This window comes from Beta vulgaris, chromosome 6, assembly GCF_026745355.1.
Source record: "Beta vulgaris subsp. vulgaris cultivar EL10 chromosome 6, EL10.2, whole genome shotgun sequence".
NCBI classification, from domain to species: Eukaryota; Viridiplantae; Streptophyta; class Magnoliopsida; order Caryophyllales; family Amaranthaceae; genus Beta; species Beta vulgaris.
The window spans coordinates 54,625,264-54,641,181 of record NC_079207.1 but is presented as its reverse complement, the minus strand read 5'-3'; the positions used below and the strand labels follow the sequence as shown (position 1 = coordinate 54,641,181).

The following is a 15,918-nucleotide window of genomic DNA, read 5'->3' as shown; positions in this document are numbered from 1 at the left end:
GCTTCTCCAAGCTGCGGCTGCCTTTGAACTTGTCATAGAATTTGTTGACCAAGGTAGAGAAGTTGCTAATGCTTCCTAGCTTGAGGGACCCGAGCCATTTGAGAGCGGGGCCAGTTAGCGTGGCTCTGAAAGACTTGCACATGCAGGCTTCCACAAAATGTCAGGGGATTGACGCTTGCCACATTCTCTGCTTATATTGAGCAACATGCTCGCTTGAATCGGTTGAACCATCATAGGTGGCAATGAGGACGGGTGGATTGAGCTTTTTAGGGAGTGCAGCCTTTGAAATCCTCTCCACGAATGGTGATTCTGCATAACCATCAGCATGCTCGACAATGCCTGGCGTCGGTGCCCCTGGGAGCTAGGACATAAGCTTCATTAGGCGCCGATTTTGCTTCTCGATCAGGATCATCCGCTTTGCCATAGGATCCGCATCTCCGTCGCCAGGGTTCTTTTCGGAATCGTTCAGGGAACCTCTTCTTCGAACTCCGCGTCATCCTCAGATTCGACGCTGTTTAAATCGGTATAGTTTTGCATGAAAGGAATGTCTTCCATGTTGGCGCGACGTTTTGCTTTGGATGCTTTTGACGAGGCCAACTCTTCTTACAGCTTCTGGATTTTTTCCTAAGACGATGAGAAGTCAGAGGATAAACGTTCATTAGCTCTTTTCATTTCGGTCATCTCTGCTTTCATTGATCATAGAGCTTTTGCATCTCATCAAGATTTGGTGTTTCAGCCATTGGAAGAAAGTAATTAATCTAGTTGTGCCCCACGGTGGGTGCCAAATTGTTTATGCTGAAATTTGCCTTACGACAGAATTAGAGTTACGGACACAACAACCAAATGTTTGGACTAATAAAGTAAGAAATTAACGCAAGGGGAAATTCAAGGGAGTGACACAAGAAAATGGTGACGCGAAAAACCCCTATGAACGTTGGTAAAAACCGTGGGTGGAGATGATTCCACCAATACACTATATGTGATCGTCGTTCCAGATGAACAACAATCGTTCCAATCTATCTTTGTGATCTAAGTATAAAAGTGGTATGAATGTGAGTAGCGAATAGTTTTTGCTTGTATGCTTTTTCTCTGAATAATGCCTTGTGTTTTCATTGGCTTTTTCTGTGCTTAAGTACTACAATTCTAAGCTAAAACTTTACAATGGTTATTTCACCGGAATATAGGAGATTCTCCTTGTTATGCTCAACTTATTATAACTGCTTCCTTGCTTTGTGCAACTATTGCTGCTTTGTAACCCTATTTAGTCAAACATGATCAATCTCGAATCCTTCTTTCTCGGATTGTTAGTTGCTGGCTTTGTTGACTTGGTCTTTGCATCTTATCATTGTGGCTAACCTTGCGTCGTAGTGTTAAGGTCATTAAGTCATTGTGTCAACGTCAACCTGTAAAAATCAGCTATATATAACACTAAGTATTACAGTATGATCCGGTGAGCTAATGCATGCCGCTTCTCTTTTTTTTTTATATATATAAGCCATGATTTGCTCTATCTTATAATATATGTTGCTGGTGATGTGGCGCTTTTTTAACTCTTTTGTTTTGTTTTCTTTTTTTGTAAAATGTATATCATGTTACACTAATCGTGGCCTTTGGTCCTTTGCTTTGAAACAGGAAGGTGACGATAATGTAGTCTTGATGGGAACTACATAATCAATAGCTTACAACTTCGCTTCAACGCCCAACAATTTTTTTTATCAGAGAAAATATGGATCCATCACTTTGATGCCAACAAGTAAATTGAATGTTATTTTCCCAATGTTATGCATGAGCATCACCATAGAGCCATGCAGGGATCCACGCCAATGAGATTTGTAGAACAGGTTAAGCTTTTCTTGGAGGAGCACAATCATTCAATCACCACTAGGTGCACATGGAGAAGTCGACATTCTACCATGCATGATTTCCGTGGGAAGGACGCCTCGAGCACTTTGATAAAGGAATCGTCCTTTTTGACATCATTGTTGTGAAGTCGTCTTAGAGGCTGTGACACGTTTGTTTTGACCATGTAGGCGCTGCTTGATGGTGGTATTTGGTGTTTTCTTGCCACGATATTGGTGCTTGAAGCTTTCTCCAATTTTCATGTCTCTTTTTTTCAGGTCTCCAATAGAACTTTCTCTAAAGGCCCGAGACATGCTGCTTTGAAGGTGATGGTGCTTTAAAGGTTTCTCCATCATTCTAGACTCAAGATATTTTGGTGCTTATGAGCTTCTCTCCAATTCAATCTTAAGGTGTTGATGGCCGAATGTTGGTGCTTTGGAAGCTTTCTCCAACGAACTTTGATAGGTGATGGTGCTTGGAAGCTTTCTCCATCGACCTTGTTGCTTGACGCTTCGGGCAGATTTACTATGCTTGGAAGCTTTCTTGAGATCAATCTCATAGACCTTTGTTAGAAGATTGGCGATCTCAAAGATTTTTGGTAGAAGACTAGAACTTGAAAGCTTTTTGCAACTTCATGTGAAGCAAATGTGAGAATCTGTAGTGCTTGATAGCGTTCTCTAGATCTTCATTTCAACCTTTTGTGGATCACCGGTGCTTAGAAGCTTTCTCCAGACTTCCACGTATTTTATGAAGTATTGGTGTTTAGGAGCTTCCTCCAATCTTCAAACAAACGTCAATTGATTTTGTGCTCATCGTTCATCATTGTAAATCTCATATGCGAAGGCGAAACGATTTCTACGTTCCCATTCCCCCAAGTTTTTTTTGTGTGTGTGGCTGCACTCGAATAAGCTAAGATACTCAAGATGCCTACGTACCAAATAAGGAATTGAGATGTGCTTATTTGGATCAAGCCAAACGTAGTTCAAGGTTTTGATTTTTTTTTTTTGGGGGGGGGGGTTTGATTGCAGTTTAGTCTCTTGCTTAGGAGATGGGTTTTTTTGTTCTAGGTATGCAGTTTATACTCTTACTTAGGAGTGTTTTTTTGGGTATTTTTGTCCTTTTGTGAATTTCTTCTTTTTTTCACAAGGTTGCAGCAATGAACAACCATCGACATAGATGTCTAATCATAATTCTCTTCATGGTTGGCGATGGTCATCTCCATTTCGTGAGCTCGAGTTGCCAGTTCTTGGAATGTGTTTGGCTTAATTCCTTACAATATGTAAGCCAGGTCCCAGTGCATGGCTTGGGCGTATAACTCTACAGCAGACGCTTCAGAGAGGTGATATTTACACTGAAGACACAATGTTCGCCATCGATTGATATATTCTGTGACAGGCTCATCCTCCAGCTGGGTGGTTTGTGTCAACTCAGTCATGCTGACAATTCGGTGAGTGCTGAAGAAACGATCCATAAATGCTTCTTCCATTTGTTCGCAGTTGTCAATTGATCTAGCGGCTAAGTCGGTGTACCAATCGAATGCCACTCCTTTCAAGAATCGAACGAACTGCTTCACGAGTAGGTCTCCTTAAGTACCAACATTACTACAAGTTTCAATAAAGTGTACTATATGTTGCTTGGGATTGCCAATGCCATCGAAATGCATGAATTTGGGAGGTTGATAGCCCATAGGCATTCCTAGGGCATCAATTCTCTTTGTATAAGGATTGGTGTATTGGTCGTTCCCGTCAAAATCTCCACCAAGTTGGCGTTTGACAACTGTGGCTATCATATCTTGAATTTGTTGGAAGTTGAATGAATCGCCATCGATCGCTCCATCCTTTGCACTAGTCTTTGACTTTCTACTAAATTTGGATCCACCACTATCGCCTTCGCTTTCACCAGTTGGACGTTTCTCAAGTTTCTTTGTCAGAGCAGCAAGTTGTTTGCTTTGGAATTTGATTTGTGCTTCTTTTTCCTCATTCTCTTTGGCGAGTTTGTGAATGAGCATATTCATGTTTGATAATTCTTCCTCCATGGTATTTGCTTCAATGGTCATGACACTTACATTAACAACGTCCATCGCTCCAATGATTGACCCTGTTGAAGGATCCACGCTTGGAGGAAAGGATTTGTTGCTGTCATGAACAAATCTTCTCTTGGCCACCATGGTCGAATATATTTGCTTCATTGCTTGAATGGAGAAAAATATGAGAGGTAGAGATTGTCCCACCGAGCGTGCCAGATTTGTAAACACAAATTTTTTGATATGCAAAATAGAGAGTCAAAAGATGTGAACAAATGATAATTTTATTACTATAAAAATTTGAGTACAATCTCTAATATATATCCATTGATTCGATCTCCAAGAATGATTTGATTTTCTTGAATGAGGGCCTCCGGGCTTGATCTTCTTCAAGTATGGTTACTAGAACAGAACGACTTTGATGCTTGTTGTTCTTCTTCTAGGTTGGATGATTTGATTTGGATGTGCAGAGTGGGAGAGTTTATGAACTCTGGAGCAACTTTCTCTCTCTCCTTTTTAGTCATTTGTTTTTCTCTAGAGTCGGATTTTCTCCCCCCTAGCAAGTGAAGAGGAGAGCTCTATTTATAGAGTTAGGAGAAACCCTAGGGTTTTCACTTATCTTACCTCTTAGGCCTCATGGACATAGCCTTTTCATTAAGCCCATCGTTCATTTAATGGGACATGGACCCAATAATAGATGATTAATTAAAATAGGCCTAATTTAGTGATAAGTCCAAATTAATTAAGTTTGATGATCACCCATTAATAAAAGTCAATATTTGACTTTAAGACTTTAATGGGCCAATTAAATGTGTGACGTGACATATTTTAAAATTTTCATGTCTACAATTCTCAATAATATGCTTGCATCAATCTTCCATACAAACATAATATAATCTCATGAATAACATGTTTCACATAATAGCACAAAACATGCAAAACTAACATAATATAGATCATATATGAACTCAAAATAGTTCCTATACATCATACTACATGATTTCCATCCTTAAAATCATGATACTAAGCACATCAATAAATAGGTATGTACGTACCTTATGTAGACAAACTGGGTGGCCACTTTCACAACTTTAAAAGTCGCCTACAACGAATTATCCGCTTAATATAAATCAACATAACCAAAAATCTATACTCAAATAGTTTCCAACAACTTTTAAAATATTTTAAATCTCCTTTGAAAATATTTAAAAGTCGTTTCCATCATTAAAACTTTAATTACTAACACTTCCTAGCATAGTACTACTATACTAGTTATTAAAGTCCTTAAAACTCCATCAATAATATCCTTTTTAAAATTCCAACAACAGATAATCTGTTAAAACTCCCTTTAAATATGCTTAAACAAACTTAAATTTATAAGGATAATCAATTCGATAGTTTATAACATACTACTACGATTTTCCAATCTTTAATACCCTAAAAATCCATGCTTTGATAATTAAAATCATCTAAACATAATAAATAAATCTGAATTTTTATTTCTTCAATACGTAAATTATATAATCTTAGTTTCATAATCAAATCATCGAACTAAAACTTTTAAACATAATCAATCTAAAAACAAATCTTAAAAACACAATCTTTAAATAAAACTTGAGGAGGAAGAAAGGTAATCAAACCAAAACAAAGAGGAAAGAATCAAGAAGGGTGCCGGTCAAAGGTGGCGGCAGCAGCACGGTGGTTGCTCAGTGGTTTGATGAGGCCGGAGGTGAGGTTACTTGTTGAAGAAGAATTCATTTCTTGGAAGAGAAGGAAAGAAAACAGTGAGAGAGAAGAGGAGGAGAAGCGCCGGTTATTTAGAGTGAGGAGAGATAAAATAATGTGTGGGAAAAAAATTATGGGTTTGATGAATTTATACATGTGTTTTCCTTGTGGGGTAAGAAAAAGGCAATCGGGTTTAATAGAATTTAATGATCAGTAAAATTGATGTTTGGATCTCCTAACACAACTAGAAGTCCTTTTCCTAATCTAAATAGTGTTTGGGTTCCTCAAGCCCATTTAGACTCATTTTTCAAATCCAAAAAGTATTTCAAATGTTTTTCAAAGCATGCCTAAACAATATATTTTAACTTCTTTAAATCCTTAAAATAATCCTTTGACTTTAAAATAGTCAACATTTTAAAGAAATAAATTATTTTAATACTAAATTATATATAAATATATATATATACTAAAATATATTTATGAAATTCATAAATTTACGTGGGATTACACTTTCCATTAGTATTCAATGATGAAATATATCATCGTCCTAATTGGTCCAACTCAAAACAAGAGCAATCTAAATCGTTTTGACAAAATAAAGTCTATTTATTTATTTCAAGATCAATTAATTATTCATGATAATTAATTGCGTTCTTAAAACCCATTTTCGAAAAATCCAATTAATTAATTATGATAGTTTAATAAATATTAAACGTTCTTGATAATTATTTTAGTAAATATTATAAAAGATATTTTGAAAATTACTTTTTAATTCCTTAAATATAACTTATTTTCGGATCCAAAAGATAAGATTTAATGAGGATAAAAAGAATCTTTTACGGATCAGACAAATTACAAAATTCTGTCATATCTGCGGATGTGCTTCGCAATGCGTTGTCTGGCGCCGCAATGTTGAGCACGCGTAACATCTAGACAATAAAATACAGAAGTGCAAAAGCAGATGTCCTTCGCGCATCGTGTTGTGCGAAGCAACACGGATGCGTGCCGCATGTCGCTGATGCATCCAACGCAACAACCCTACGTGTCGCACATACTCAAATTTTATCCAATTTCTTTTGTTTTTCTATAAATAGACCTCATTTTCACCCGATTTTTAACACACTTTCCTACAAACTTTTTCTACGCTTCTTACTACAAAAATCACTCCAATTAATATCTTTCTCTCTATAGTACTCTTAATCATCAAACACTCAAACTCCATTAATTTCATATTTCAAGTTTTAAGATTGCACATCATGTGGATTGTTATTCAAAACCCAGGCGATAAAGTATAATTCCTAAGGGTCAATTCTAATTTAATTCTTATTTTAATAACAAACTATTTTTCACGATGGAGTTTTTTTAGGAGTTTCACAATGTAGTATTTAAAGGAATTCATGCTCTTTTGTATATTCTACATATCTAATCTTTCTGTTTCTTTTTATTTTAATACATTACTGTATCATATGCATGTTGTATGTTTAATGCTTTCATCACCATTCATATGTTTATTTTTGCTAATTACAAGGCCTGATAATTGTTTTAATGCTAAATTCAGATAATATGAACAATTGGATTAGGTTCATACGGATATTGATGGCATAAATAACATATCACAAAAAAATAGTCTATTGTGTTTAATGAACTAACATTGATTAATTTTATTGCATGAACATATTGCTTGGGTTTTCAATTGCCTAAAACTAGACATGAATAGAGTTTAGCAATTGGCAAATTTGATCCCTGATCACTTTCGTACCCTCACCCCCAAACTCAATATTCGGTTCATTGACCAATTATAAAGTCATGACGGAGAAATCCACATTTGATAAGTCCTTAAGTTGTCCCTATGATTTTATAATAAATATCCAATCAGGTTTATGAATATTCCTTTAAAGACTTGTTGACGACTTCTTTATTTCAAAACTAAAACCTTTACAATACCGAGGTAGTTAAATACGCGCTCACTCCCGTAGTAAAAAAAAAAGATGTCTACTGGTAGATGATATCAAGAATCAACTATTAAGTTGCTCTGGGGACGTGCAAAGTTGGCCACAAGATGTAATTTTAATATGTGGAGATGTCACAGATTATTCATTTCATTTCTTTTTTTCTACCACCCTTATATCTAATTCAAAATTTGGTACGCAATCTCATAATTATACCTCTATAGTTTTATATACTTCCTCTATTTCTTTCTAAGTGACTTGTTTTCTTTACTTGAAAATGTACAATAATTGAACCACAACTCAAAATGGATAAAGACTTCCACTTATTTACAACATTGTCACCACTTATATACATAATTGCCACCCACTTTTACTTTATTCACTTATTAATATCCCTTTAACCATGTAGTCTCATCTTTTTTTGTATACTCCTATGTATTCCTCGCTTTCTCTCTTAGTCACTATAAATTTCATTTAACTTAATTGGTAAAGCCTTTGTCGGGGTGATACCCATGATCTAAGATCAAATCCTGTCTACATCATTGCGCTTAATCTATCGTTTACACCAAACAAAAAAAATCTCTTTTAGTCACTTGAAAAGAAATGGAGGAAGTATTTGTGTGTGTGTGTGTGTGTTTTGAAAAAGAAGAATAATTGGTATAATCCAAGATTTCAGTTTATTATGCATTATAAAATAATAAAAAATCGGAGAAAAACAGGATCGACCCATAGCTCAAATATTGGTTCTATGGCCGCGAGGAAACAACTTTTCAAACTTATGGTCGGGGTACATACATGATAAGGACTTTGCGTTCATGTCTTTTCTCTGTGGATCAGCCGAATCAAGGTCAGTGACGGGCTTGGTTTAGAAATATCTATCCTTCGAGGTGTCTCGATGATACAAAGAAAAAAAAGGCACTCTGGTAAACTAGAGAAGTAAGCAGCCCTCGTGGGGGACTATAGTCCCCCACGAGGGCTGCTTACTTCTCTAGTTTACCAGAGTGCAAATTTTACTTCTTTTCAATATCATAAAGGTTTGGACCAGTGATATATATATACTGGTCCAAACATTTATGATATTGAAAAGAAGTAAAATTTGCACTCTGGTAAACTAGAGAAGTAAGCAGCCCTCGTGGGGGACTATGCTACATTGCATATATATATATATATATATATATATATATATATAATATAATAATATATATATATATATAATATTATATTTATAATATATATATATATATATAATATATATATTATATATAATATATATATCACTGGACCAAACATGTATGATAGTGAAAAGAAGTAAAATTTATTTATTTTTGCCATATTATCTGTATAAAAGTAATTGATAGAGAATATATTTAGGATAATATTTTCACATCAGTTTCAGATATAATTTTATAGCCTTATCCTTATACAATTTGGATTCCTCACATGGTTAGGATTATTATTTTGTAACTTCTATATATTGATTAATAGAATCACTCCAAGACTCACGGAGTTTCACAATATCTAACATGGCATCAAGAGTGTAGGTTAATCTCCTCCCTACACCAATTTCCTTCTCCGGCCATCTTGGACCTTACGTCCAATTTTTTATTTTTTTCAACTCCACCTTTGTGAGTTCTGTGTCTTTATTCCTCACTGCATCCCTGGACCTTACGTCCAATTTTTCTTATTTTGTTTCTTTAATTTTTTTCCCCACTCTCGCTTCGTCGCAGTGTGTTTTGGTTTCTTTGCCGGCGATTACTTACATCTAGTGTCCTACCTTCTTTTGTTTCACGCACTACTACCATCTCTCCATTATGACAAAAGATGATGAACCCCATACCCTCCTCCACCACCACCGCCTCCACAGTCACCCACCTCGCCTTTTCATCCTGCCTAAGCCGTGACCAACATCAAGAATGAAATTCCTATTATTCTTGATCGTGAGAAGGCCCAATATTCACATTGGGTTAAACTTTTTGAGGTCCACTGCCATGCGTGCAATGCACTAGACAATATCGATCCCAAAACTCCGCGTCCCACAGACATCTCCGCTGACTTATGGAATTGCTTAGATTCGATTGTGAAAAAGTGGATTTATGGTACTATGTCAATGGATCTCCTACAAACTATTCTCTACCGCGGCGTCACCGCCCAAGAAACATGGAATCGCCTACAAGCAATCTTCCAAGATAATAAACACACTCGGGCAGTGTACTTGGAAAATAAATTTAATGCCCTCCATCTCTCTAATTTCCCTGACATATCTGCCTACAGTCAACAACTCAAGAACTTAAAAGATCAATTGGCTAATGTCGATCAGATTGTTAGTGAACAAAAGCTTGTTTTGCGTTTAGTCTCGGGCCTCGCAAATACAGACTTTGATACTGTTGCCTCTTTAATACAACAAAGTGACCCATTGCCGTCCTTTGAAACCGCCCGATCCCGTTTACTTCTCGAAGAATCGCGTCGTGCTCAAGAGTCTCCCAATTCGGCCCAAAGCTTTGTCGCTTCCCATGCGACACTTTAAACTCCTGGCCCACAACAGGCCCAGTAGCCATCTCAACCCACCACTCGCGGTGGCGGCAGCCGGACTGGTGGTCGGGGTTGGGGACACAACAACATTGGCAGGGGCAACGGGCGTGGGCGTGGTCGTGGCTCAAACCAGCAGCCCTAAAAATATACACGCATTAATTAGCAAGCCCCATTATGGCCTGCCCAGCCCCCGAATTGGGCCCCTAGTCCACAACTTACCTACTGGGATCCTACACCTCCTGCCAACACTTGGGCCCACGCCCCATACCCCTACCCTCAGCAGCGAGCCCCCCAAGCCCCCCCGTGACACGCCCCAACATGGGCCAGTGGCCTCAGGCCCACACGGCTACTCACATAGCTCCCTATGGACCCCTTATGACCCCCACTGAACTGAGCCAGGATTTTTCCACTATGCATCTCCAACAACCAGATGACAATTGGTACATGGATTCCGGGGCCTCTTCTCATATGACTCATAACTCAGGTAGTCTCTTGCCCTTATTTAATTTAAGTACTAATAATCATATTTTAGTTGGTAATGGTAATCGCATTCCAATAACGGGTTATGGCCATACTACATTTTCTAGCACCCCTCTCGCCATTCGTGATGTTCTCGTTGCCCCACAAATAATTAAAAACCTTATTTCTGTCAGAAAATTCACTTCCGATAATTCCGTTTCAATCGAATTTGATCCCTATGGTTTTTATGTGAAGGATCTCAAAACGGGGACTACTATGACGAGACGCAATAGTTCGGGGGATCTATATCCACTCACCACCACTCAATCATCCACATGCCTAGCAACCGCCCTCATGGCTACATCACCCTCTACATGGCACAATCGTCTTGGTCATACCGGCACCCAACCTTTAAGCTTTCTTAGGAGTAATAATTTTATAGAATACAATAAAGAGCATGGCTCTGCTTTCTGTAATTCATGTCTTCTTGGGAAACATGTTAGACTTCCATTTTATAATTCTAATAGTACTACCTCCTTTGCGTTTGATATTATTCATGCTGATTTGTGGACATCTCCTATACGCAGTACTGATGGTCACAAATATTATTTAGTTTTGCTTGATGATTTTACTCATTATGTGTGGACAATACCCTTAAAATACAAATCTGAGGCTTATTCTTCCTTCTTAAACTTCTAACAATATGTCCGCACCCAAATTTGAACGACTCATCAAATCTTTCCAAAGTGACCATGGTCGGGAATTTGACAATGATTCGTTCAAACGTTTTTGTATTCAACATGGTATTGTCTTCCGTTTCTCTTGCCCACACACTTCCTCTCAGAACGGCAAAGTCAAACGCATGCTCCGCACCATCAACAATATCATTCGCACACTTCTCTTCCATGCCTCTATCCCTCGTCACTATTGGGTTTATGCTTTAGAGACTGCCACTTATCTCCTCAATATCTTACCCATAAAGGCTCTCAAAAACATTACCCCCGCCCAGGCATTATTTCATGTCACACCAGCTTATAATCACATTCGGGTTTGTGGTTGTCTATGCTTTCCTAATTTAACTGCTACTACTCCCCTTAAACTTGCTCCTCCATCTACCCCATGTGTCTTCTTGGGTTATCCTCGCAACCATCGTGGATACCGGTGCCTTGACCTTTCTACAAACAAGTTCATTATATCACGCCATGTAATATTTGACGAACAAACCTTCCCATTTGCAGCCACACATACATTGCCTCTGACCACATATGATTTTTTGGGCCCAGCTGACACTTCCCCCCTAAAAACTCACATGTTATTGCAACCCCCACTAAATTTCCAGCGTGCCACACACTCACCCCAACCCTCACCTCTTGGGCCAGGCCCAAATTCATCCCCATATCTTTCCCGCACCCCCCGCTCCTCTATTGTGTCACCCGTCCCTGCCCAAGGCCACACCCTCGAGCCCAGCCCAGTTTGGTACACCCCTTCCCCCTTGCGTGGTGTCCCACCTCTGTGGCCCACATGTCCTATCCTCATCTCCCCACCTGTGACCGACAGCAAGCATGGGATTTCTAAACCCAACCCACGCTATGGGCTGCTCACTAATCCCACTGGCCCTTCCTTCTTTCGATCACCTTTGCCTAAAAATCATAAACACGCCCTTAATGACCCTAATTGGAATGCGACCATGCAATATGAATATGGTGCTTTAATTAAAACAGGGACTTGGGAATCAGTACCTCGACCTACGGGGGTGAATATTGTTAATTGTATGTGGCTTTTTCGACACAAAGAAAAATCTAATGGTGAACTTAAAAGGCACAAAGCTCGTCTTGTTTGTGATGGCAGGTCACAGGAAGTTGGTGTGGATTGTGATGAAACTTTCAGTCCACTTGTCAAACCTCAGACCATCCGTACTATTCTTAGTTTGGCAATGGCTAGAAAATGGTCAATTCATCAACTTGATGTCAAAAACGCTTTTCTTTATGGTGATCTCAAGGAAACAGTTTATGTGCATCAAGCTCCCGGGTTCGTTGATCGCAGGGTTCCACATTATGTCTGCAAACTCAGGAAAGCTTTATATGGGTTAAAACAAGCTCCTAGAGCTTGATGTCAGCGGTTTGCAAATTTCTTACTTCATATGGGGTTTGTTATTACGAAAAGTGACTCTTCCTTGTTCACCTACCGTCAGGGATCTGACACAGCATATTTATTACTCTATGTTGATGATATCATCCTCACCACTTCTTCAGATTCCTTATGCGAGCGTATGATTACTCAGTTGAAGACTGAGTTCCCTATGTCAGATTTGGAGCCGTTGAGTTATTTTTTGGGCATTTCTGTTTCACGCACCCCGTCTTACATGCTTCTTTCTCAACAGAAATATGCACAAGAAATTTTAGAATGGGCAGGTATGAGTAATTGTAAACCTGCAGCTACTCCTGTGGACACTAAGTCTAAACTTAGTGCCGATTATGGTCCACAGTTCCAAGATCCTACTAAATACCGCAGTCTGGCTGGTGCTCTTCAGTACCTCACTTTCACGCGCCCTGATATTGCTTATGTGGTACATCAGGTTTGTTTATTTATGCATGATCCTTGAGAGGCTCACTATGATGCCTTAAAATGCATCTTGTGTTACATTCAAGGTATTATTGATAATGGGTTACATTTATATCCTTCTACTTCTCTGCGTCTGATTACATACACTGATGTTGATTGGGGTGGGTGACACTCGTCGTTCCACCTCAGGCTATTGTTGTTTTCTTGGAGACAACCTTATTTCTTGGTCCTCGAAGCGTCAGGCTACCTTATCTCGTTCTAGTGCCGAAGTAGAATACAGAGGCGTCGCTAACGTTGTTGCCGAGTCTTGTTGGCTTCGTAACCTCCTTCTTGAGTTACATTGTCCCCTCCGTCAGGCCACTCTTGTTTATTGTGATAATGTCAGTGCTATCTATTTGTCTACTAACCCAGTCCAACACCAGCGCACCAAACATGTTGAGATGGATATTCATTTTGTTCGAGAAACAGTTGCGTTGGATAAGATACGGGTTCTTCATGTTCCTTCTAAATCTCTGTTTGCAGACATTTTCACAAAGGGCCTACCCCGACAACTCTTTACAGATTTTCGTTCTAGTCTTAGCGTACGACCTCCTCCCGCTATGACTGCGCGGTGTGATAGAGAATATATATATTTAGGATAATATTTTCTCATCAGTTTCGGATATAATTGTATAGCCTTATCCTGATACAGTTTGGATTCCTAACATGGTTAGGATTATTATTTTGTAACTACTATATATTGATTAATAGAATCACTCAAAGACTCACGGAGTTTCACAATATCTAACAGTATTGTGTAAATAATTACAAGTTGGTTGGGTATACCGTATATGGAACTAGTTCCCATCAAGTTCAGGTTTCTGTTCTTCAAATTTAATAAGTTAAGCTATATTGATCTTGAAGCTCACATGAGTTCGGGGATGAGAGTACGGATTAAGCCAATAGCCTAAATTTAACCATATATAGTAGGACTTTATATCATTCGATTCAATTTGTTTGTTATAATAATAAATGACGACATAATTCACATTGAACCATTGATCTATATATAGCATATAAAGACTAACTAAAGGATATAAAGTTATTTAGCTATTAAATGCAAGGTATTAATGATGTTATTATGGATTAATGGTCAAACTTTCACTTTGGAGCGAGAGTGAGAGATAACCTAGTGGTTAGAGCTTCCCTCCCGGTTCCAAGAGATCCTGGGATCGATTCTCACCCTTGGCAAGTTGGGATCCTCTTTATTCCCCCCAACTTGTTAAGGTTTCTCCTTATGTACCTTATTAAAGAAAATTGCAGAATACTCAACATGTACAAAATTATTTTACAGTTTTTTCACCATATATCCCTAATAATTTTATTTTCACCATATACCCTCGCAAGTTTCCAAATCCACCATATAACCCCCACTTTTCAAAAAATACATCCACTTACCCTTAATGACTAACGATGTTTATGTCCGTTTGTCATTAATCCCTAATTCCTCCCTAACTCTAATTAACTAACCTAAACTTAAGCCAAACCCAAACCCTAACCCTAGGCTATGTTCAGTTCACCTTATTTTTGCTTATTTCAGATCTAATCAGATCAGATCAGATCAGATCAGAAAAAATAAGTTCAGATCAGATCAGACCAGATCAGACCAGATCAGATCAGATCAGTATCATGCTTATATTTAAAAACTCATTATTACTATTAAATATCTTTCATTACATATTAGTAAAAATTATAATAATTGAATATTAATAAATACTCATTGAGACGAATCAAACAAGACCCCACATGACTATATTTTTTCTTATATATTGAGAAAAATCTAAAAGATTATCTCTAATTGTGAATAATGTCAAGATTCTAAGTGAGAAAGATAAAAAAATACAAAGGGAGTGTTATTATTTACTAGTACATTTGTTCAAAAGTTATTATTTTGTTGTTGTTCTTTATTAATTATTAATATTGGTAATTATTATTAATCTTGTTGTTACCATTATAAATGTCATTGTTTACATTATATTAAGTTATTTTGTTGTTATTAAATAATAGAAAATTAAAAGCCACGTGTTAAGAACATAAGATTGACGCAAAAATAAGAAATATATAAATATGATACTCAAATTCATGACCAATGAAACTACTAAGTTCGGATTACATTTCAAAATAAGCTAAGTGAGATACAAATTATAAATTTAGATTCGGTACACCTCTTCCTACCGAATTCCAAATCTTTCTAGCTATTTGAAGTTGCACGCTATTTATTTATTTTATGTGCAAGTCATAGTTGTTTGTGTATCTTATTTTATTTTATATGAAAAAAAAGTTGAGTTTGCCGACTTCTCAAGTGTGAAATATTTTTTTTAAGGGAAAGTGTGAAACATTGTATAAGTGCTCTTATAAATTAATGACTTGAGTTATATAATTATTTTTAGTAATAATTATTATTATTATGATTATAATTATTATTGTTGTTCTTATAATAATATAATAATAATAATAATTATTATTAATAAAAGTTGTAATAGAAATAAAATGATAATATTAGTAATACTATAAAGAAGATCTTATAATGTATTGCATAATAATGAATTACAAAGTAGTAATATAATAGTAATAATATATTTTATAAAAGATAAGATCTTGTAAATCAGATTAGATCAGATCAGATCAGAAAAAATAAGTTCAGATCAGATCACATCAGAAAAAATGAGTTCAGATCAGATCAGATAAGTTCAAATCAGATCACATCAGAAAAAATGAGTTCAGATCAGATAAGTTCAAATCAGAAAATTTCAGGTGAACTAAACATAGCCCTAATCCTAACCCTAATTTATA

General features: G+C 37.1%; 1 protein-coding gene across 1 annotated transcript; it reads left to right on the top strand.

Annotated features, from left to right (window-relative positions):
* Positions 1-12,664: 12,664 nt before the first annotated feature.
* On the top strand, positions 12,665-13,126 carry LOC125498549 (uncharacterized mitochondrial protein AtMg00810-like). The gene has a single exon (XM_048646777.1). It carries the CDS (start codon positions 12,665-12,667, stop codon positions 13,124-13,126), a length of 462 nt encoding a protein of 153 aa, XP_048502734.1.
* Positions 13,127-15,918: the final 2,792 nt, after the last annotated feature.

Coding starts and splice junctions, on each gene's coding strand:
- LOC125498549 (XM_048646777.1), top strand. CDS start 12,665: ATGGGGTTTGTTATTACGAAAAGTGACTCTTCCTTGTTCACCTACCGT.